The sequence below is a fragment of the Alligator mississippiensis genome, chromosome 5, assembly GCF_030867095.1.
Source record: "Alligator mississippiensis isolate rAllMis1 chromosome 5, rAllMis1, whole genome shotgun sequence".
Taxonomy (NCBI): domain Eukaryota; kingdom Metazoa; phylum Chordata; order Crocodylia; family Alligatoridae; genus Alligator; species Alligator mississippiensis.
Genome location: NC_081828.1, coordinates 145,059,953 through 145,083,567, shown reverse-complemented (window position 1 = coordinate 145,083,567; position 23,615 = coordinate 145,059,953). Strand labels below are relative to the sequence as shown.

General features: G+C 45.4%; 1 protein-coding gene across 2 annotated transcripts in view; it reads left to right on the top strand.

The window, feature by feature from the left end:
- CMC1 (C-X9-C motif containing 1) overlaps positions 1-23,615 on the top strand; it is a 67,063-nt gene that overhangs the window by 20,249 nt on the left and 23,199 nt on the right. The window contains exon 3 of one of the 2 annotated variants that reach the window (XM_019497741.2): positions 1,375-1,437. The exons of the other annotated variant lie outside the window; for it this stretch is intronic. Coding sequence (XP_019353286.1) covers positions 1,375-1,437 — 63 coding nt within the window. The remainder of the gene's footprint in view (positions 1-1,374; positions 1,438-23,615) is intronic. 2 annotated transcript variants of the gene reach the window in all.

Sequence of the window (23,615 nt, the reverse complement as noted above, 5' to 3'; positions counted from 1 at the left end):
TGTTATAATGACAGCTTCATAATGTTCAAGAATCAGCTGTAGTTCATTGGTGCAAGAGCGTGAATACAACTTTTAAACACTTCTCTGGTGAAAGTTGCTATGTAAAATTATTGAAAAGCTATGTTATGGCAAAGGTGGTCCATCTGGCATATGCATAAATTCTTTGTCTAATCCCATAAGTGTGACGCATTACTACAGGCATACTATTCTACTGCACTGTTTTCTATCATATAAAATAGTTGAATCTATATATTTTTAATCTTGAATAGAAAAATAATATTCTTGTGGTAATGTTTAATTCTGAATATCTGTGAAACATCTTACTATTCCTCTGTGATATCATATTTACTCAAATAATAAGATGACCCCCCAATAATTAAATTCTGTATATGGAAAATGTATACATTTGTTATAATTTTCCAGGTATAGAACCTAATTACTGGAGGTCTGCCTTATTTGTCCCCTTTCTACTGCTCCAGCAGGGAAGATAAACTGGGCGGGGGGAGGAGGGGAGGTCAAGTGGTCTGTTTGCCCTCTGTCCACCCAACTTCTTCCCCCTGCAGCCCCTTCCTTCTCCCACCTTACTGTCAGACCTTGCTCCCCCTGCTGCATGTTTTAGCTCAGGTACTCCATAAACACACTTTTAAGCAGTACCTTTGGAGCTACTTATATATAATACAAATTATGCATGATATTAGTCCAAATACAAAAGGCTCGTGATTTTACCTAGCAGAGTCAACTGTGTTTCAAACCATGATTACCCTATAGCTCAGTACTGCTCAATGTGTGTATTCCATATACCTCCCACAAAGGATCCATGTGCTGACTAAGCTCCCTAGTCATGATTGGAATTGGGTGGTGTTGTCATGAGTCCTGGCATCCTCCAAAAATGTATATGCACGAGGCACAGAGCAACTTGGTTCAGGCTCCACCTCATGGAGGGTGGGGCTGCAACAGGCTGAGACGGGGGCAACGGAGGGGTTCTGGATGAACTGTTTGGGGCCCCATTTGATAATGTTTGCCAGACATTTAAGGCCGGTGAAGAAACAGGAATAATTGAAACTAGGAAAGAAAGGCACAGCTCAGCTGTGTTTGTAGAGTTAGTCTAAATGTATGCAACGTAGTGACTCAACGAATCTTAAAAAGAGTTGGTGCTGAGCGGAACCAGGTTCAGTGGGTACAACCATATATTTTATTCTGATGGGCTGCAGTAATTTATTCTTGTGGTAGGTTCCTGCATGTTTGCCCAATGTGGGCCATGTGTCTTATAGTCATGCTCATTGTTGGATATATTTAATCAGTTTCATAGTTGGTTTCAATTACTGAGCACATGCAATGACAGATAATGCATTTAATGAAGTTTCTTGTACGCAGATGTAAGATGGGAAGCTGTTTTCCCTGACCTGACTGGGGTGGGAAACCTTGTTTTATATTCAGGTAAATACAATATTTAATATCACTGACCTTTTAAAACAGTGCCCTGCGATGTGTAAAATTATATTGGACCACACATGTCTACTTCTGTGGATGCTGGGTATCGCATCCAAATGGGTACGCAGCCTTTGGCTATAAAACTGTCGGTTTGCTATGAACACATAGCAAATCACTATGGCTGCTTACGGACCTTGACAACAACAACAAAAAAGCGCTTTACTTCAAGCTTGGCATGCCCTGGGGCCAAGCACAGCCCATGGCTAGAAGAGGCATTGTGTTAATTTGACCTGGCTTGCCCAATGTTTGTATATTTTGGGTGCTTCAGCAAGGCTTTTTGGCACTTTTATCCAAGAGCAAATTGAACCAGCTTTAGGTAAAAGCATCAAAAAGCCTCACTGAAGCATCCAACTTATACAGACCAGTGTGCTTCCTCTTCCGGTAAAGTGCCATTTGGTGGTGGGCAGCTCCATGTCTGTCAGAACCTATATTTTTTTTCTTAAGCTCTCTTAAATACAAACTGTAAAAACACCCATTCTACCATTTTTAAGTTTTAATTTTTTTTTTAAGTTAACTCACTACGGATTTCAGGAGCCCCTTATCACCAAAAATTTGCAGGTGGTGTTGGAAACAACTTGTCTCTGCTGAAACTCAGCCACCACTCCCTCTAGCTCTTGGACTTTGCCCTGCTTTTGTCTCGCTGAAGCCTGTATCAGAACAGGGAACGCTTACTAGTAACATAGTGAAAAACTTTCCCATTTTCTCAAGAGCGCCTCCTGATAAAATCAGGAGCAGACTCTGTGCTGCTATATTTACATAAGTGCAGTTCAGAGCAGAAGTAGGTGTGCAGGTTTCTGGAGTCCTCTTCGTTTTTAATTGCCAGTGGGTTTGGATCTAGGGAACTGTAAATTCCTATTCTCCCCTCCTCCCCCCTGCTGTTGGTGAGGGGCCCCAGTGACCCTGCTGCTTGGTGCTGACTGGTTAGGAGGCAAAAACGGCACCATTTTAAAAACCATGGTTTTCACCTCCCTGTTGATCAGGAGTGAGTGGCAGGGCCCCTGTGCCAATTGGTGGTGGGGGGGGGGTGTTACAGGAGAACCTTCATTATTAAAAGAGCTGCTGTGCAGCCCACTTTCTCTGTGAATTCAAAATCATTTGAACTGCAGTAGTGCATGATGTATGCATTATGCCTACAATTTTGAAAGTTAACAGTAATTTCTTGAGGTGCACTGATGCATTGGTCCAATATCTTATTGGCACTAATATAAAGAAAATCAATTGAATCAGAAATCAGCTTGATGTGGCTGATAATTTGGCTGATAAATGACTGTGCATGTGTGCAGCTGGGGTGCAGTACGTAGGCAATGAAGAGCACAGCCCAGCAGCTTGGAGAGCTGCATACAGCTGGTAAGTCTGTTGTGGGGGAAGGGGCTTGCGGGGGACAGATCAACGCAGTGAGGGAGTGGGGCAGGGGATGGTGCTGCCTGGGCAGGGCGTAGGACAGCTGTGGCTTGTCCAGGGGGATTGTGGGGAGGGGTGTGGTGGTTTCTGCCACTGCACGCACCCCAACAGGGCACCGGAGTTGGGTGCCTGTGCCCATAGATCTGTGTGGGAGGGGGGCAGGGCAGGATGCCGCTGTGGGCTGGGGCCATGGCTGTGCCGGGCCTTTCCTGGCATGTCGGGCCTGTGGGGCTGTATTCGGGGCTGCGCTCCTGGTGCATGGGGGCTGTGCTCAAGGCAGGTGGTGGCAGCAGCGAAATATGGGGTGGCTGCAACCCCCCCATAACCCCTGTCCCAGCACCACCACTGCCTCCCCTGAGCGCAGACCCGAGCATGGTCCTGCAGCCCCCACATGCTGGGAAGAGCCCAGCACGGCCCCGGCCCCAGCCTGCCCCCACTCCCCCATGCAGATTTGAGGGGCACACCACACCTGTGCTCTACCAGGGTGTGCACAGCGGTGGGAGTCGCCAACTCCCCTCCTCTCCAGGCCCCCTAGACAAGCTGCAGCTCGGTCCTGGGCCCCAGCCCCTGCCCCACTCCCTCCCTCACTGCAAGGCCTTGATCTGCTCCCCCCACACCCCTTCCCTACCCTCTCCCTGTCCACCAAAACAGACTTACCAGCTGCATGCAGCTGTATGGGAAATTGGGTTGGTATTGAGCATACGCCTCCTTAAAAATTGGTTATTGGTATTGGCCCCCAAAATCTCTATCAGTGCACCTATAAAATCTCTTTTATGGCTGTCCAGCTTGAGAACTTCTAGGAGATGGCTTTTTAGAGGATGAGAGCTTAGTGCTTAACATAAAGCCTCTTTTATAAGTTATCTTAAGATGAGATGCCAAATAATTGAAATATAGAATTAGTAGTCACTTAGATAAATCCTGGGATAATTTTTCATAATTTGTGTGTTATGTAAAAAACAAAACATGAAGTCCTTTCAGGAAAAATTTCAAGGGGCAGTGGCCATAAACATTGTGTCTTATTTCTTCCATGTTGATGCTTTATGTACAGCCACTTTTTTTCCCCAATCTACTTCAGAACTTAAAAGCTATGAAATACTTAATATAGGTGTCAGTGTCTAGTTTGGCATTTGAGCTAGAAATAAACTTTTCAAAATCTAACCCAATGACAGATTAATTCATTGAAGCCTGATTTCATCTCTCATAAGGTGTTTCTGCCATTGGCAAAGACCAGTGATCCCATGCAGGTAACCTGATGCTACTGGAACGTTTGAAAGATGAGAACATGTTTATTTCCCATTTGAGAATTGCTGGAAGGAGCCCTATTGCCTTCCTAATTGAAGAGGCTTCTTTTTGTGGGGAGAGGAGAGGATGGCATCAAGAGAGTGTGAGGAGATGTCTTCAATGTTGATATCAAGACTCTAATCAGAACAGTTATAGACACCTAAAGTCTTAAGATATTTGACAGTGCTGGAAAAGACATATTAAAGTGTTATTGGAAAAGGCCATTTCCTAATCCCCCTCCCCCAATTTCTCCATTAGCCCTCCTCTCCTCAGGGCCCACATTGATACTTAGTGAAGGTGATGGGATGCAACACTACTGCAGGCTTCCCTACAGTAGAGCATGGCCAATGTCAACCACAGTTTCAGAAACAGGCAGTTACTCAACAGTTCTGTCACTGGGATCATTCTTGTCGCTCCAGGGGCCACTTGCTCCAGACCATGACCCTTGCACCTGACACATCCAGACCTCACAAAAAGAGAGTAAATCTTAAGACCAAACTACATTTTGGTGCAGCAGATATAAATGCCCAAGGACACATTAAGTAGCACTTCCTTTTATAAAAAGAAATGGCGTATTATGTTCTCTTATCAGAAATATAGACAAGAGAATGTGTGAAACACTTAGTAGCATCAAGTTGAAATCTCTTCACTGGCATTGCCCATTTTCTTTTGTAACAAAGAGGACTAAGTTCTGTTAATTGATGTGAACGCTCACTAGGTGCTGGGACAGATTAACCTGTTGGTACCTGCAGTCAGGATCCTGAAGGAAAGCTGACATTAGTTGGTGCCAGGACTGGCAGCACAAAGAATTTACAATAGCATGTGCCTTGATAGCTAGCACTTTTCTATTGATTCTACTTCCTTTTGGGGAATTTAAAGCTATATAATGTCATTAGAGGTAAGAAATAATTAGGATCTTACTGAATTCATGGTGGAAGTAGGCTGGGTAGCAGCTCCTTTAATTTTGCAGGTTCTCTTGCATGCCCTCTTCCCCCCTCCCGCCCCCCACCATCTCTGTTGGTGAAGGACCCCAGTGGCTCTGCTGCTTGGTGCTTACTGGTTGGGAGGCAAAATCATCACCATTTTAAAAAACATGGTTTTTACTTCCCTGCTAATCAGGAGTGAGTGGCAGGGCCCAATTGATGAGGAGGTGCGGGGGTCATGGGGGAACCTGCAATATTAAAGGAGCCGCTGCACAGCTCACTTTCTCTGTGAATTCGGTAGGGTCCTAGAAATAATATCCCATCCGTTATTCTAAATGGAATTTGCTTGCCTGCCTTGCATGAGGGTAAAATGTATCATGGAAGTTGAATTATCTCAGTGCTAATCTATTTTGGTTCAATATAGCAATGTCATGACTATTCAGGTTTCAGTAAAATTAGTAATTTACATAGTTACACCAGGTATTTAGGTTAATAAAAACAGAAATAAAAACTAATGTGCCAGTTGACATTGATACTTTTCTGGATTCATAATCAATTGAAGTGTTTGTTTTTTTTTAAATTAAGATCTGAAGCCTCAATGACCAGAAAGTTTTCATTTGTTTTTAACTTTGGTTATCATATACACCTTTGGGATTTGGATGCAAAGTCTGATTGGCTAAATTTAATGAAACTTGGATTATATGATTGGTATAGTCTTCCATGTGAAGGTGAAAAGAGTATGCTGCCTTATTATCTGCAACCTCATTTCTGTGAGAGAAGAAAGTCAGTATAATTTAAGAACATCATTTGAATTCAGCAGCAAAGCTGCAGGTAGAGAGTGGGAGAAAATCTTTTATCCTCCACTGCTCTGGTTATTATCCAGAATATTAAAATGGCTGTATTATAATGTTTTAATGTGGCTCTTATTTGTGTAGTTGCTCTGTGTATTATTGCACATATTATATAGAGCTTTGTATGTATGATTGGCATAAATTTGGATTTTGATGATATAAATCATTACCCGCCTCCACCCCGAATATTGTTGTTAAGAATAAGGTGAAGAATCTGTACTGCATCCTTGGGCAGAGTAGTTTCCATTTGGGAAACACTGCTTCAGCCTTACATAGTTCCAGTGAACATTTACTTTCATTCTATTTAACAATGTGAATTAATACAGTTTTTAGAGGCATTATGGTATAGTGAAATTTTCTCCAACAAGCTGGGCAAACTGAACAGCTATATATAAATTAAAATATGAAGAAATAGGTCCTAGATCTATTGGATCTATTGACTTCCTGATGATTCCTGAAGCCCCCAACTCCCTTAAAGTGATTAAGGCATTTTATATAAAGAAGTATAAGACCAGATTGTGTTGCACAGTAATGAAAATGTAGGTATCCTGGCTAGTGGTAGGACTTCCAAGAAATGTGTGTAAAACATAAGTTAGGGAGGGGAACTTTTTTCTATTTGATTTTTTTCATGTCATTTCAACCCAGCTGATCACAAGAAATGGGTCAGACTGCTAGCTTCACCACTGCAACTTAGGTTGTTTTTTTTTTTTTTTTTTTTTTAAGGGAATGGAACAGCTTTTAGGAGGACAAAGAGAAATGAAATCACTTTCAATGAAAGAAAGAGGCCTCATTATAGCCACCAACAGCAGTTATTGACAGCTACACTTCCTATTAACAAGGAGCATTTAAGAGTTTGGCTGTTGGATCTTTGGACTTGATCTAATTTGCTAGCATTAATTAGTTTCTTTTGAGCACAGACACTTGGTGCTCACAGCTATAGATTTGGAGGACTAATTAGGACAGAAAATTGAACAGAATGGGGTAAGGCATTAACCTTCAACCATTACCAGCTGGGGCTCTGATAAAGACCACAGAGTCCAAATGCTCCCTATTCATGCAAAGAGTACCCTAATGAATATCAATTTCAGACAGGTTGCCATATTCCTACTAGCACCGTCTTCATTTTGATTCTCTTATCCTCCATCATATTTTAATTATCTATACCTAATTATCTGTATTGATATCTATTGGTATCTGTGCTCAAAGATGGCACATTTGATGGCAGATAAGTAACATTTTATGTACTCTTTAACTTTAAGAAAACCAGATGAATTTTGGTTTCCAAGATTCAGAATCTTGAATCATTTTCTTCTTGTGCAGCAATAACTACCTAAATTTTTGTACTATAGCTAATTAAACTATCATTTAACAAGTGCCCTTTCAAGAGGGAAATGTCTTATCCTGACACATTGCTCTGATATATTTATAATAATGTCCCTGTCAAGAACAGCAATGTACCTGACACCTGAAGGTTAAACAATAAATTGCTTATGACTGCATTTTCTTCTCAGCTTCTGTGATGATACAAAAACAGTTTGAGGTGTTTACATGGGCATTTTGTTTCAGGAGGGAGGTTTTTCTTAGACTTTGCTCTTACTGAAGGTGCCTGGATGTTTGCAGAATGGGCATACCTTTTATCCCATAGAAAAAGAAAGGATATGGTTTTGATGTTTCATATCTTTTTCCAAAGATGAGATTAAGACTAGATAACAAATACTGAACCATGAGAGGACAATTAGAACTGGTGGCAGAATTTTCTTTTCCCCTTACATACTATTCTTTGGCAATCCTTTTATTTCAGCTGGTCGTACCGTCAACAGTAATGTTGACCTATGACTCTTGAGTCTGCTTTTCCATCCAGACTTCTTTGTTTCTTCCTAGTCTTTCAATTCTGACTATATTTCAGATATTATGTGGCTGTTTCACCAGAAATTTATACTCATTGTGGGAGTACCTGTGGTACTCTCTTCATTTGTCCATTAACTTTGACAATGGCATCATTCTTTCTTGGCACTCGGGTTCATATCTTTCAGTCATTCTAATAAGTCCATCACTAATATGTCCAAGCCCTTGGTCTGTCTGGCCTCCATTTCTTAGTCTTCTGTGCTCTGGAAGGAATCAAGCAGCAACTGAAATAATGGAATTTTCTACAAGATGGGGCAACAGAGATGGATAGAAGCATTGATACAGAGACAGTGAGACTATATTGGTTAGTTTAATGTGCAGTGGTTTCTGCACACCAGCAGTCTAACACTGTCATGCTTTTTTACAAGCATTATGGCAAATAAGAATTTCAGGTATTTGAAGGGAAGTTACTGAGGTAGAGTAGTTAGTGTTCACTGATTCAGGAAAGAAGAATATAAGGAAACATTACAGTTGATTTAGCCCTTGTTGAATCGAATGTCACTGTTTGTTTTTGAATATGCTTGCTTTTCTTCTAGACAAATAATACTGCACATTGCATTGATGTTAGTAAAAATGTTTGGATACAGTAGCATATGACATTAATATCCCATAGCTACTTTGAAAAGAACTGTAGAGTGACCTGACAACGGAGTGGCCTCATTAACTCTGTAAACAAGCACTTGGAAAAACCATGCATTTTTTATAGTAACTTCTTTTAAATGATTTGCTTAGATCTGGAAAACCAGGATTTTTGCATACAAAAAAATAATTTTCTCTTCACTCTACTTTCAGGAGTATTTTGTGTATATAAATCTAGTATATCAAGAGGTCCTGCTGTATTCCCTGTGTACATGCATAAATATTTATATATTATATATATATATATATATAATGAATATTACCCCAGGTTATTTTCACACTGGAAATTGGCTTCAACAGTAGAAAAATATTCTTTGGAAGAAATAATTTATTTCAGCAGTGGAAAATTGACTTTGCCTTTGGTCAGAAGTCATGTATTCAAACTGGCAGAAAAGGAGCTTTCAAATAGTTTATAAGTTTACCTTGTAGAACAGATATTATGGGCCCAAGCTAAAACTTGACAGGCCACTTGTGTTTGATTTAATTTTTTTTAACCTGACAACTGGTGTTGGCTGGTATGCAGAAACATCCTATAGATTGGGGCTAACGGAAACCTGGTGGGATTCATCCCATGACTGGGTGGTACATATTGAGGGCTATAGATTGTACAGAAAGGACAGGGTGGGGAAGAAAGGGGGAGGGGTTGCGCTCTATGTCAGTAAGCAATATACATCAACCTTCATCAAGACGGAATCGAAGGATGAGGAAGTAGAAGGATTGTGGGTTAGGCTACATGGGGGGCAAGGAGAAAGGGATTTGGTGGTAGGGGTCTGCTACAGACCCCCACATCAAGGGGAAGAAAGAGATTTGGGACTCCTGAGGCAACTCTCGGAGACCATAAAAGCTAAAGAGGCGGTAGTCATGGGGGACCTAAACTACCCAGACATCTGCTGGGAGACGCAGACAGCAAAGTCCCACCGCTCACGCAGGTTTCTAACCTGTGTACAGGACCTCCACCTGACACAGGAGGTACACGGTCCCACTAGGGGGAATGCCATACTGGATCTGGTATTGGTAACAGGAGATGACATGGTAGCAGACCTCCAGATTGGTAGCCATCTGGGGGACAGTGATCACCTAATAATAGAATACACCGTAAGACGTCGAGTGGGTAAGGTAACTAGTAGGGTGAAAGTGCTAGACTTTAGGAAAGCTGATTTCAATGAACTCAGGCAATTAGTCAAGGACGCACTGCAGAGTAGGAGATTTGAAGAAATGGAAGCCCAAGAAGGGTGGCTGTGCCTTAAGGAAATGATCCTTCGGGCACAAAGCAAGATGATCCCCGAGCGAGGCAAAAGAGGGAAAGGGGCCAGGAGGCTTCCCTGGCTGACCAGAGAAATCCAGGGCAGCCTAAGGGACAAAAGGGGAGCGCACAAAAAGTGGAAACGGAGAGATCACTAAAGATGAATATACCTCCTCTGCTGGTGCTTGTAGGGAGGCAGTTAGGTGGGCCAAAGCTACCATGGAGCTGAGGATGGCAACCCAAGTAAAAGACAACAAGAAATTGTTTTTTAGATATATAGGGAGTAAAAGGAAGGCCCAGGGAGGAATAGGACCCCTGCTAAATGGGCAGAAACAATTGGTGACAGACAGGGGGGACAAGGCTGAACTCCTCAATGAGTTCTTTGCCTCAGTGTTCCTAAGCGAGGGGCACGACAAGTCTCTCACTGGGGCTGTAGAGAGGCAGCGCCAGACTTCCACGCGTAGATCCTGAGGTGGTGCAGAGTCACTTGGAAGAACTGGATGCCTTTAAGTCGGCAGGCCCAGATGAGCTCCATCCGAGGGTGCTGAAGGCACTGGCTGACATCATTGCAGAGTCACTGGCGGGAATATTTGAACGCTCGTGGCGCACGGGCCAAGTCCCGGAGGACTGGAAAAGGGCCAACGTGGTCCCCATTTTCAAGAAGGGGAGGAAGGAGGACCCGGGCAACTATAGGCCAGTCAGTCTCACCTCCATCCTTGGCAAAGTCTTTGAAAAAGTATCAAGGCTCACATTTGTGAGAGCCCGGCAGGACAAATTATGCTGAGGGGAAATCAGCACAGGTTCATGGCAGGCAGATCGTGCCTGACCAATCTAGTTTCTTTTTATGACCAGGTTACGAAACGCCTGGACACAGGAGGAGGGGTGGATGTCGGATACTTAGACTTCAGGAAGGCCTTCGATACGGTATCCCACCCCATACTGGTGAACAAGTTAAGAGGCTGTGACTTGGATGACTACACAGTCCGGTGGGTGGCGAATTGGCTGGAGGGTTGCACCCAGAGAGTCGTGGTGGATGGGTCAGTTTCGACCTGGAAGGGTGTGGGCAGTGGGGTCCTGCAGGGTTCGGTCCTTGGACCGATACTCTTTAATGTCTTCATCAGTGACTTGGACGAGGGAGTCAAATGTACTCTGTCCAAGTTTGCAGATAACACAAAGCTATGGGGAGAAGTGGACACGCCGGAGGGCAGGGAACAGCTGCAAGCAGATCTGGACAGGTTGGACAAGTGGGCAGAAAACAACAGAATGCATTTCAACAAGGAGAAATGCAAAGTGCTGCACCTGGGGAGGAAAAATGTCCAGCACACCTACAGCCTAGGGAATGACCTGCTGGGTGGCACAGAGGTGGAAAGGGATCTTGGAGTCCTAGTGGTGGACTCCAAGATGACCATGAGTCAGCAGTGTGACGAAGCCATCAAAAAAGCCAATGGCACTTTATCGTGCATCAGCAGATGCATGACGAATAGGTCCAAGGAGGTGATACTCTATCAGGCGCTGGTCAGACCGCAGTTGGAGTACTGCGTGCAATTCTGGGCGCCGCAATTCAAGAGGGATGCGGATAACCTGGAGAGGGTCCAGAGAAGGGCCACTCGTATGGTCAAGGGCCTGCAGACCAAGCCCTATGAGGAGAGACTAGAGAAACTGGATCTTTTCAGCCTCCGCAAGAGAAGGTTGAGAAGCGATCTTGTGGCCGCCTATAAGTTCATCACAGGGGCACAGAAGGGAATTGGTGAGTATTTATTCACCAAGGCACCCCCGGGGGTTACAAGAAATAATGGCCACAAGCTAGCAGAGAGCAGATTTAAATTGGACATTAGGAAGAACTTCTTCACAGTTCGAGTGGCCAGGGTCTGGAACGGGCTCTCAAGGGAGGTGGTGCTCTCTCCTACCCTGGGGTCTTCAAGAGGAGGTTGGATGAGCATCTAGCTGGGGTCATCTAGACCCAGTGCTCTTTCCTGCTTATGCAGGGGGTCGGACTCGATGATCTATTGAGGTCCCTTCCGACCCTAACATCTATGAATCTATGAATTCCAAGTCTCCCTGCCAAAAGGTGGCTGGTTGTCCTTTCTTAACAATGGCTTGATGCTTCATTACCACCCTTTTCATGTGTGGGGGTTTTTGGCTGGGGGGTGGGTGGGAGAGGTTGCCTTCCACACTTGCATCCAGTAGTACGCTGATTTGGGCACTATTAGAATTTGAAGTCTGAGTTGTAACTTTCTCTTAGTCGAGTCCTAGTCTCCACCAGTACCAGCAAAGCAAAGAGATGCTACTATTGAGGTCAGGTGAAGAAGAATGGAGTTGTCATTCACATACTGATGCACTATGGCATGAATTATTTTGCTTCTCCCTTGCAGTATTTTCATTTTTTTTTATAGGTTGGAGGGGGCAGGAGGGTTGACCAAATGCAAATCTACCTATGTGGTACCATATTACAGAGCTTTCTGGGGCAGACTATGTAAAAGGAATGATTGGAACTAAAATGGTTTGGGACACTTCCTTTCGAATCGTTTTTCCAGCAAAAAAAAAAAATCAGTTATATTGGGGCATGAAATTTTCAGTGGAATCCATTTCTTTCATTAGGAAAATCTAAAAATGATGTTTCATTACAAGTCTATCAGATTAGAGTCAAACTATCTTACCATAGAGCCAAGGGGCATGACATTTGATTCTGTGAAATTCTCATTAGGGTCAAAATAACACACATTTTGAGGTGAAAACAAACGGTCAGATGTTGGGATTTCCTATGGGACAGGAATTCTGAATGCTGCTTGTTTCACACTGAAGCCACGGAAGGTTGAAGCAGTCTCCATCTTATGTGGTCCTCAGTTTCTTTTTCTTCTCTGTACTAAACAGAGGCCATGGTTATTAGATGTTTACAAAATTAAGGTTTCTGTGTGGTAAATATATCCCAGATTAGTGGCTAAAATCTGCTTTTGCATAGTGTGGTGAAGGTTTTAGTATATTCAACAAATTATGTAACAAATCGGCTATCGTTTTTGGTACCGTAATTATTATATATTGTTATAGGTGCTGCTTTAATAGCAGGGTTGTCAAACACCTGGCCTGTGAGCAGATTCAGACCATGGAGCTGCTCCATCTGGGCTTCTAGTGGGCCTGGGAATTTGGGGATGGGATTAATGGGGGACAGGGCTTGTTAAGAACCTGCAGCACTGGGCTGCGTTGGACATAGCAGTCAGCTCTGGGGGCAAGCAGTGCTGACACAGCTCTGTTCTCCCTACAGCTGCTTTCCTCGTGGTCTGGATCTGGCCCAGGTCATGTGTTGAATTTGATGCCTTCTGCTTAACAGAAAGTAAAGGAAGAGTTTGCTACCCCAAAGATTGTACAGCCTTAAACACTTTGATTAGCTAAAGTAAGGTAGTGTGGTGAAGAGAGAGATTAAAGAGAAAAATATCACAAGACATTATAGCAGGGGGTAGGCAATGTTTTTTGGCTGGAGTACTGCAAAACACCATAATGCCTACCTTGGAAAGTTCTGGAGTTCCAGCATGGCAGAAAAACAAAATGAGGGTAAGGGGTACATGGCAGGATGCCCTGCTTGTGCCCCTGCCCCACAGCCCTACTGCCCCTTGCCCCCACCTGCCATCCCTGCTGCCCTGTGACCCCACCCAAAGCCCCTGTCCCCCAGCCCTACTGCTCCTTGCCCCCCAGCCCAGGCTCTGTGGCTGCCAGCAGCTACCCCGGCTCTGGGTAGCTGCTGGAGCCCGGGCTGCTCCCAGCAGGACTTGCAGCGTCCTAGCTAACTGCTGGGAGCAGCCCAGGATCCCGGTTAGCAGCAGGTCCCCAGAGCCGGGGCCGGCTGCAGCTGGGAGGCTCCAAACAGCTGTGCCAGGCTCCAGCATCAGCTCTGCACCGGCTCGTGCACCCGCGCCTTGGAGCAGGCGGTGGGGGTGGGGCCTGAAGCAGCGCAGCCCTGGTCTCTCCCCTGCTCCCGGCACAGAGGTGATGAGCCTGGCGTAGCTGTTTGTAGCCAGCCCACTGCTTGCTGCAGCTGCCCAGAGCCAGGGCTGGCTACAAACAGCTGCGCCGGGCCCTTCACCTCTGTGCTGGGAGTGGGGGAGACACCAGGGCTGCACTGCCTCAGGCCCCACCCCCACTGCCCGCTCTGAGGCGTGCCTGCACGTGCCGGTGCGGAGCTGATGCTGGAGCCCGGCACAGCTGTTTGGAGCCTCCCGGCTGGAGCCGGCCCTGGCTCGGGAGCTGCTGCCAGCCGGGATCCCGGGCTGCTCCCAGCAGTTAGCTAGGATGCTGCAAGCCCTGCTGGGAGCAGCCCGGGCTCCATCGCTGGCAGCAGCTACCTGGAGCTGGCTGCGGCATGCCAAGCAAAATGGCCTTGCGTGCCATGCTTGGCACGTATGCCAGTGGTTGCTGACCCCTGCATTATAGTGTCAGCTTCTTGGGTTTTTTTATGCTGATGAATGATTTTCATCATACCATGATGCATAGTTCCATGATGAATAGGATCTGGATGTATGGCCCCAGCTTCAAGAGGATATGTGAAAAGCGGATTCAGGGATGCTTGTGAGAGAGAATCAAAAGTTGAGCCGACATTAAAAAGAGATAGTTGGGGAATAAGAATTTTAGGCTGGAATAGGTCTGGGCTGAGACTTGGAGTTGTGAGGTTAATAAATTAATCTGTGAGCATGAAGCAAGCAAGATGATCTTTAGCTGCTGTATGTTAGATAATTTTGAAGGGGTAGTATAATAACTGGTTAAGTTTTAAGAGGAGGTATTTGCAAAATTCCCTGGAAAAATTATGGAGCAGGTCCTCAAAGAATTCATCTCTAATCACTTGGAAGAGAAGGTGATTTGGAACAGTCAGCATGGATTCACCAAGGGCAAATCATGCCTGACCAACCTGATTGCCTTCTGTGATGAGATGACTGGCTCTGGTTGTAGGAAGAGCAGTGGATGTGATATACCTGGACTTCAGTAAGGTTTTTGATATGGTCCCCACAACGTTCTTATAAGCAAGCTAATGAAGTACAGGTTGGATGAATGGACTGTGGGGTGGATAGAAAACTGGCTGGTTTTTCAGTAGTAACCAGTGGCTCTTTCTAGTTGGCAGCTGGTGTCAAGTGGAGAGCCCCAGGGACTGGTCCTGGGGCTGGTTTTGTTCAATATCTTCATGAATGACCTGGAATATGAGATGTAGTGTACCCTTACCAAGTTTGAAGATGACACCAAGAGCAGTAGATATGCTGGAATGTAGGGCTAGGATTCATAGACCTAGAGAAATTGGAGGATTGGACCAAAAGAAATCTCATGGAGTTCAATAAGGAGAAGTGCTAAGTGCAGTCCTGCTCTTAGGCCAGAACAATCCTATGCACCAGTACAGGCTGGGGACTGACTGGCTAAGCAGCAGCTCTGCGGAAAAGGACCTAGAGGTTACAGTGGACAGTAAACTGAACATGAGCCAGTGGTGTGCCCTTGTTGTGAAGAAGGCTAATGGCATACTGGGCTGCATCAGTATGTGTTGCCAGCAGATTGAGGGAAGTGATTTTTTCCCTCTGTTCTGCACTGTTGAGGCCACATCTGGAGTACTATGTCCAGCCATGAGCCCCCCACTGCAGAAAAGATGTGGACAAATTGGAGAGAGTCCAGTAAAGGGCAACAAAAATGGTTAGGGGGTTGGAGCACATGACTTTTGAGGAGAGGCTGAGGGAACTGAGCTTATTTAGTCTGGAGAAAATAAGACGGGGAGGGGATTTAATAGCAACCTTCAGCCACCTGAAGGGTGGCTCCAAAGAGGATGAAGGTAAACTGTTCTCAGTGTTGGCAGATGACAGGACAAGGAGCAACGGTCTCAGGTTGCAGCAGTGGAAGTTTAGGTTAAGTATTAGGAAAAAAAACTTTCTCACCAGCAGGGTAGTAAAGCACTGGAACAGGTTGCCCAGAGAGGTTGTAGACTCTCCAGTCTTGGAGGACTTTTTTAGACCTGGCTAAACAAAGACTTGTCTGGGATGATGTAGTTAAGGAGAGTCCTGCTTTGAGGTCCCTTCCAACCCTAATTTTCTATGATTCTATGAAATTGAGGGTTTACAGTGAAGAAAGAGAAGAAGCAAGATCTTGGAGATAATACAGAGAAAAAACCCAAGGTTTAGCTTCTTGGAGGTAAGAGGGCATATTATAGTGTCAGTTTTGGGAAGAAATTGTCCAAGATTGAGTAGAAGTAGTCACAGTTATCAATTTTGATTGTAAACAGACCAACTTTCTTATGTTGGTTTTTACTTGGTGGTACAAAATAATGGACATTTCAAACTTGATGAAATGTTTGCCACACTTAATTTTTAGATTGATTTAATTACCAAATGAGATGGGGAAACCTGTGAATACATGCCTCTTGACGTTAACTCTTATCTATCTATGCACACCATCTGTTAAGAAAGGATCTTGCCACTCTTCTCCCATCCTCTCCTGTTAAAATGGGTTCATTTGTATTAAAAAAGGCAGTTGTTCGTACTCTCATTAAGAAGCATGTATAAGCTTATGTCTAATGTTAAGTAAATGTACTCCCACTGTAATGGTAATTCACGGCTCTACTAAGGTAGTGAAATTTGTTCGTGTTTGTACCACAAGGTGCCTTGCTACACTGAGGTGTTTGTTTTGAGGAGGAGGTATTAACCTTTCCTTGTTAGTTTTGATGCTTTTAACTTATCTGGACTTGCATCATTCTTTGACCAACTTCCTGATGTGGTCTCGGTTGATGCCAAATCTGTTTCATAGTCTAATCTTAAAAGGCTGTCTAATCTTAAAAGGGTTTGCCCTCTAGTGGAGACAGAGTTTGTATTGGCAAAGGAGCTCTAGTTCTTTTGCCAGTGTAGCTTAAATGTGTTACCCAAACTGAAAAGGCCTTACTAGCAAGAAGACTTTTTTTTCTTTGGGGTTTTTTTGACAGTCTAAGCATGTATGTTGTTTCCATGCATGTTTTTTAGTTGTTTGTTATAGGATGATTTTTTTTAAATAATTACAATCAGCATAGGCATGCCTGCAGAACTCTTTAGGAGTAGAACAGATTTTAAAAAGAAAAATTATCTACAAACTCTATAGCTTTAGGATTTTTTCACAGATTTTTTTATTATGCATAATCTAGAGATCTGGTATTGGCCAAATTATCTAAATACCATGATGGTAACATTTTAATCATACTATTAAAGAAAAGCTGGTTGAAATATTTCACAGAGTATTAAAAATAAGAGAGAAGATTGGCCTTACAACAGTTTGTGGCATTGTCTTCAGCCAGACCAGAGTTACAGTAAACCACAGTGCTTTTAAAAAGCCTGCAGTACACTAGTTTAAGTTCACTGACCATTATCAGTCATTTGTATTAACTGTCTGTATCTAATGCTTGGATTGTAGCATTAAATATATTTTAAAGCCTCACAGCATGTTTTTAATTTAGTTTCCCATAGTAAGTGGAATGTCTTTGTAAGTTACAAAAATTCCCTTAGTGACAAATCCCTATCGAATTCTCCTGCTGCAGCTGAAGAGCCTAGTCTTTTAAAAATATCGTTTTGTGATTCCATTTTCGAAAGAATGAGCAAATATTTTATTTGCAATAAAAAAGTCAATATTTCTCAGAAAAAATATGAAGCATGGTGTGAAAATAAGTCAATAGAAATACTTTTAAATGCTCCTTGTGCACCAGGTGAGCTTCCAATAATGGTCTGGATAAAAGCAAAATTTTGAAGGGCAGGTGAAGGATAAATCTGTAAAAACAGGAGAAATTGTTCATATATTTTTCCAGGACAGGAACTGTTACTGTTCATTCCTTGATATTGCTTAGGAGAGGCATGTGACCTTGTGATTTCTGAACAAAAGAAACTTTTAACAAAGTATACTTGGAGGGCAATACTGACAGCAAAAAGAAACACACAAAAAAAGAACTCGAAATAACATCAGTAAAAAGTTATCTGATTTACTTCAGTTAAATAATCTCTGCCATCCCTTGCCTGCCCTAAATTTTTTCTTCATTTTACTTTTTCTTACTTTTAAATGATCCTTGTTAATATAGATACTTTTTTTTTTTTTATGATCTTCAAGGGGATAACTAAGTATACTCCATTATACTCTCAGTTTGTATTATTGCAGTGCTTAAGGTTGGGAAACTGAGCGCCCACATTTGAAAATTCCGGAAGTTGTGGCTTTTGTCCTAGTATTAGCCATATTACCCATCTTAGATATGGGTTAGAGCAGGAGCGGTTAATTATTTTGGGCAGAGGGCTGCTCTAACCAGTTTTGGCAAGCTGTCAAGGGCTGCATGGGTAGCCCTGCCCCTTGACAGATACCCCGCCCCCTGGTTACCATCTTGGGACCAATGTCCCAGGGCCAGTGCTGGCAGGGCCTGGAGCGGGGCGCAGGCTGGCAGGAGTCTGTGGAGCCGGACTGGGCTGCACCAGTAGGGAGAGGGGGGAGCTGTCCCAGCTCCATAGAGCCCCTGCCAGCCGGGATCCCTGTACTTCTGCCACCCTGCTCTGGGCCCTGCCAGCGCTGGCCCTGGGACACCAATGTGTGCCCCATGCTCCACCTGGCTTCTGTGCCCACTCACCCCCAGTACCCCCCTCAGCCCTGTGGTACAGATGGGGGGCAGTGTGTAGCCCCGACCCTGTGCTCGCTGGCAGGGAACGAGCCTGTGCTGTGCTGGAAACAGCCATGGCCCCCCCACTCACGGCCCCCCACTTCCTGTGCCGGGCAGTGTTTGCTGCTGCTGCCTGCCCGGAGCTTCCACGCTGGGCAGCGCAGAGGAGGCGGTGGCAGTCACACCACACCACAGCCTACCACGGCATGAGCTCTGGGTGGGCAGCAGCAGCAAACACTGCCTGGTGCGGGAAGCCGGGGGGGGGGGGGGCCCACAGCTGCTCCTGCTGTGGCGCAGCTCTGACAGGTGAGCCCGGAGCTGGCACAGGGCCCAGGCTAGCAGTGGGGGTGGGTTATAAGCTGGTGCTGAGCGCAGGGAAATGCAGCTCTGTGGTCAGTGCCCTGTGCTGCAGCCAGCATGGGGCTTCCTGTGCCTGCTAAGGACCACCCTGTGTGGGCTGCGAGAAGCTGCAGCAGGAAGTGCCAGCCATGGGGTGGGGGAGGGGCCGCTTTTCCCCCCACGCTCAGCACCAGCTTATTCCCTGCCTACCGTCCTCCCCTCCCCCTGACTTTCCTGTGCCAGTGCAGCCATGAGGAGCCACATGGTCCCAGGCCAGAAGCCCCTACGTGGAGCTTCCGGCTGGGGGGGGTGGCGGGGCCAGGTGGACCCTGCTGTTGCAGGAGCCCGCTGGGGCTTTCCCTGGGTCCTGCTGCCCCTGGCTCCAGTCATCTTTGACAGGAACCAAGGACAGATGAATACGTATTAGTTTTCTAAATTATCTTAGGGTCCCCGGAGGCCGGATAGAATAGCCTAGCAGGCTGGATGCAGCCTGTGGGCCATATTCTGCCCACCCCTGGGTTAGAGTAAATTATGCAAGCCAGATTATGCCTCTCCCTTAAGGGGATGTGTTATGGGAAGGAAGGACTCAGGAGGCATTCTGTTTTCCTCTGTTGCAGCCTGCATAGACATCAGACAGACTTACGCTATATTTTAGGGCTGCTGGAACCACTCTCTTGATCTCTTCTGTTGTGAAGAGATGTGATCATGGAAGACAGGCGTAAGCATTGTTCTAAAATGAGGGAGGTTTTACTCTTCCTGTTTTTTCATCATAAGAATATGGAGATCCTACTTCCCTAGGATCTATGCCAGCTAGAGAGGCCTCCTACCTGTTCCAGATTGCTGCTACTGTATCATTTCCATTTAAAGGGGATGTGCCACTACAGTATTAACCAGGTCTGATGGAAAGGTGGGAAGAAGAAGAGTGCTTCAGAGGCAGCTGAGCCCTCCTACCTTCATCATAATCAGGGCTCACCTGTGCTCAGAAAGCACCCAACTCTCAAACCTTGGTTTTAATGCTCTAATCCATGGTCCATGGTAAAAACGTATTTCTATCAAGTGTGAATGAGCATTGGATGATGGCTTTAGTTACTTTGTCAAAAATGTTACTTTCCCTAAACTACTTCTGTTATTTTGGGGTTGTTTTACATTTGACCTCTCATGATAACATTAGATCTGGTCCACTGCCTCGTTAATCCTAGTAAGTCATCTATAGCAGTTTAAAGACTAGGTGAATTGATGTTTACAGGACTGAAGCAATGAATCACTTTGTCTTCACTTGCACTTCTTCCTTGATTTTTTTTTTTTTAAAACCTCCTCACTGCTCTCTTAAGGCTGGTATAAACAACTGAAACCAGAACTGGCGTGCAAAGAGTACCACAGACATCCAGCCCATCCTCCATCAGTTCCTCTCAACTGTTTCATTGCAAAGTGAGCCCATCATCCTAAATTCAAAACCGCACTCTCTTTTCATGTATTTGTATCCTCCCCCCTTAAGAAAGAAAGACCCCCCCACAATTAAGCTTAGAAGGAAACCTCAGAGTGGAAACTCTTGCATTAAAGAAAAATAAAGAATGCCAATTAAATTACCCTCCTTTTTATGCGTTTGTTTTAAAAGTGATTCTTTGATTTACTATGTATTTTGTTACATATTGGAACTTTGTCAGGTTGTGGGGTTTGTTTCTGGTTGGGTGGGGTGGTTAATATAGATTAAAAAGGCAGCAATTATGTATACAAAAGGCTCCATTTCTTTTTAAAGGGAAAAAGTGCAAAGTTGAAGAAAATAGTTTACATAATCTGTAAACTAGTTAAGCAGCTGAATATTTATGGAGGTTGAAATTGAAGCTTAGTTGCCCTCTAGGGGTTTTACATTAATACAGCAGATGCTAGGTTTTGGTTTGGTTTTTTTTAAAGTAAAGGTGTGAGATTATCCTTGAAAAACCTACCTTGTGAAGAAGCACTTCTCTGTTCCTGTTTCTTTTTTTTTTTTAAAGCCTAAAAATGCAGAAAAAAACTTCAGATTATTTTCTGAAGAGGCCAGATTCTGATCTACAGCATTCTATTCGAATCCATAAAATTATTCAAGAATATCCAGTTGTGGAGTTTCAGAATATTTCTTTCCTTTTTTTTTCCTCCCCAGCCTCTCTTCCAGCCCAGTTACTGTTCATTTGTATTATGGTAGCACCAGTAGCCTCAACTAAGAACAGGACTCGCATGTTAACAGACAGTTTGTGCTCTAAAGAGTTTACAGTCTAAACAGACAAGGTAGGCAAATGATGGAAGGAGAAGCAAAGGCATCAAGGGGTGAAGTGACTTTACCAAGGTCACACAACAGGATTATGACAATGGCAAGTTTAGCTTCTAAGTGTTTAGTTTCTTATCCTCCCTTCTCATACATTTGTATCTGTGTTTGTATTTATATTGGGGGGTTACAGTGGACAATATGCTGAATATGAGCCAGTGTGGAGCCCTTGTGACCAAGGAACCTAATGGCATACTGGACTGCACTGGTAGGTGTATTGCCCATAGGTCAAGGGTATTGATTATTCCCCTCTATTCAGCACTGGTGAGGCCACATCTGGAGTACTGTGTTCAGTTTTGGGCCCCCCACTACAGAAAGGATGTGGACAAATCGGAGAGAGTCCAGCAGAGGACAGCAAAAATGGTGAGGGTGCTGGGGGACATGACTTATGAGGAAAGACTGAGGGAACTGATCTTATTTAGTCTAGAGAAGAGGAGAGTGAGGAGCCTTCAACTACCTGAAATAGGTCTGAAAGAAGATGGAGCTAGACTGTTCTCAGTGGTGGCTGATGACAGAACAAGGAGCAAGGGTCTCAGGTTGCAGCAAGGGAAGTTTAGGTTAGATATTAGGAAGAATTTTCTTATTAGGAGGGTAGTAAAACACTGGAACAGGTTATCTAGATGTGTGGTGGAAGCTGCATCCTTGGAGGTTTTCAAAACCCATCAAGACAAAGCTTTTTGGCTGGGATAATCTAGTTGAGGATGGTCCTGCTTCGAGCAGGGGGTTGGACTAGATTACCTCCAAAGGTCCCTTCCAACCCTAATTTTCCATGATTCTGTCCCATTTTCATCTGATGGCCAAGTTTTTGTCTTGCACTGGCAAGCAGCCTCATATAGTCTTACTGACAGCTCTGGATACCTTACTCTGTCATTGTGACTGAGTCTTAGCCTGAGCTCCATTTGCTGGCTCCTGCGATTGAACTTTTTGCACTTAGTTTCCTTAGTTTAGCCACAGCATTGACTAACTTCATTTTGTCAGACTTCTGGGAGAGTAATTTGTCTGAGGCGAGTAGTTCTGTCTCATTTTTGTTGCATTTATGTCTCTGTAACATTTCTGTTGTGAAAACAGGTCTAACTGAATGCTCTTCAGAAATAAAGTTATGTTATCTCTTCTTGTCTGTAATGAGAACAACTTGCTAGGAACCTTCCAGCAGGATGTATTATTATTTAAATTACATTCTTTAAAGTGCAGTTGTATGAGAAATATTTAAAAAGTTGTTTTTTAAGTCATTATGTTTAGCTTGTTTCTCCTTCCTGTCAGGAAAGGGTGCCTTTTTAATGTATTGTTTTAAAAACATATCTGTGGCATAAAGCATGGACAGAAACAAACTTTGGATAAGGTTTGAAATACATACTGGAGGCCAGTGTTTAAAGCAGGGATGGGCAAAATATGGCCCGCAGGCTGGATGCAGCCTGTGAGGCCATCCTATCTGGCCTGTGGGGCCCCTAAAAAAATGTAAAAATTAATATTTCTCTGCCCTTGGTTCCTGTCAAAAGTGACAGGAACCAAGGGCAGTAAGACCCAGGGGAAGCCCAGCGGGCTCCCACAAAAGTGGGCTGCCTGGCCCCGCTCCCCAGCCAGAAGCTCGAGCTGGGGCTTCTGGCCTGGGAGCACGTGGCTTCCCTGGCGTGGGAAGCTCAGGTAAGGGGGGGGGAACCCCAGGCAGGGAAGGAGCACGGGGGGGGGGGGGGGAAGTGGCCCCACCCCACGCCCAGTGCCCTGTGCTGCAGCTGCTCACAGCCCGCCTGGGGCTGCCTGTTTCCGCTCCAGACACCCCATGCGGGCTGTGAGCACCTGCAGCGTTGGGCGGGGGAGGGGCTGCTTCCCCCCACGCTCAGCTTTTCCCTGGGCTCCTTCCCTGCACAGAGAAAAGCGGCCTCTCACCCACCCCATGCCCAGCGCTCCCTGCTGCAGGCGCTCACAGCCTGCGCAGGGCTGTCCGGAGCAGGCACAGGCAGCCCCAGGCAGGCTGCGAGTGTCTGCAGCACGGAGCCTCAGGCATGGGGCGGGGAGGGGCTGCTTCCCGCCCATGTGCGCGTGCAGCCCCCCCCCGGGTGCTCAGCACACCTTGTAAAGCAGCCCCATTGCCAGGCTGGCAGTGGGGTGGGTTACAAGCTGGTGCTGAGCAAGGGGAAAAGTAGCCCATCGCCCACCCCATGGCCAGCACCCCACATGAGGCTGCCTGTGCCTTCTCCGGACAGCCCCACGTGGGCTGCAAGCACCAGCGGGGGAGCACAGGCAAAGGGCTGCTTTTCCCAACGCTCAACACCAGCTTCTTCCCTGCTGGCGAGCAGGGGGTCGAGGCTGTGCGCTGCCCCTCGCCTGTACTGTGGGGGCTAGGGGGCACTGGGTGTGAGCGGGTGGGGAGCTAGTGGGAGCAGGGGGCTCGCACCAGTGTCCCAGGGCCAGTGCCGGTGGGGCATGGAGCAGGGTGGCAGGAGCATGGGGTCCCAGCTGGCAGGGGCTTTATGGAGCCGGGCCAGCTCCCCTCTCCCTGCTGGTGCATCCCAACCTGGCGCCACAGACCCCTGCCAGCCTGTGCCCTGCTGTGGACCCCACCCATGCTGGCCCTGGGACATTGGTCCCAAGACATTGGAACATTGGTCCCAAGATGGTGACCAGGGGGCGA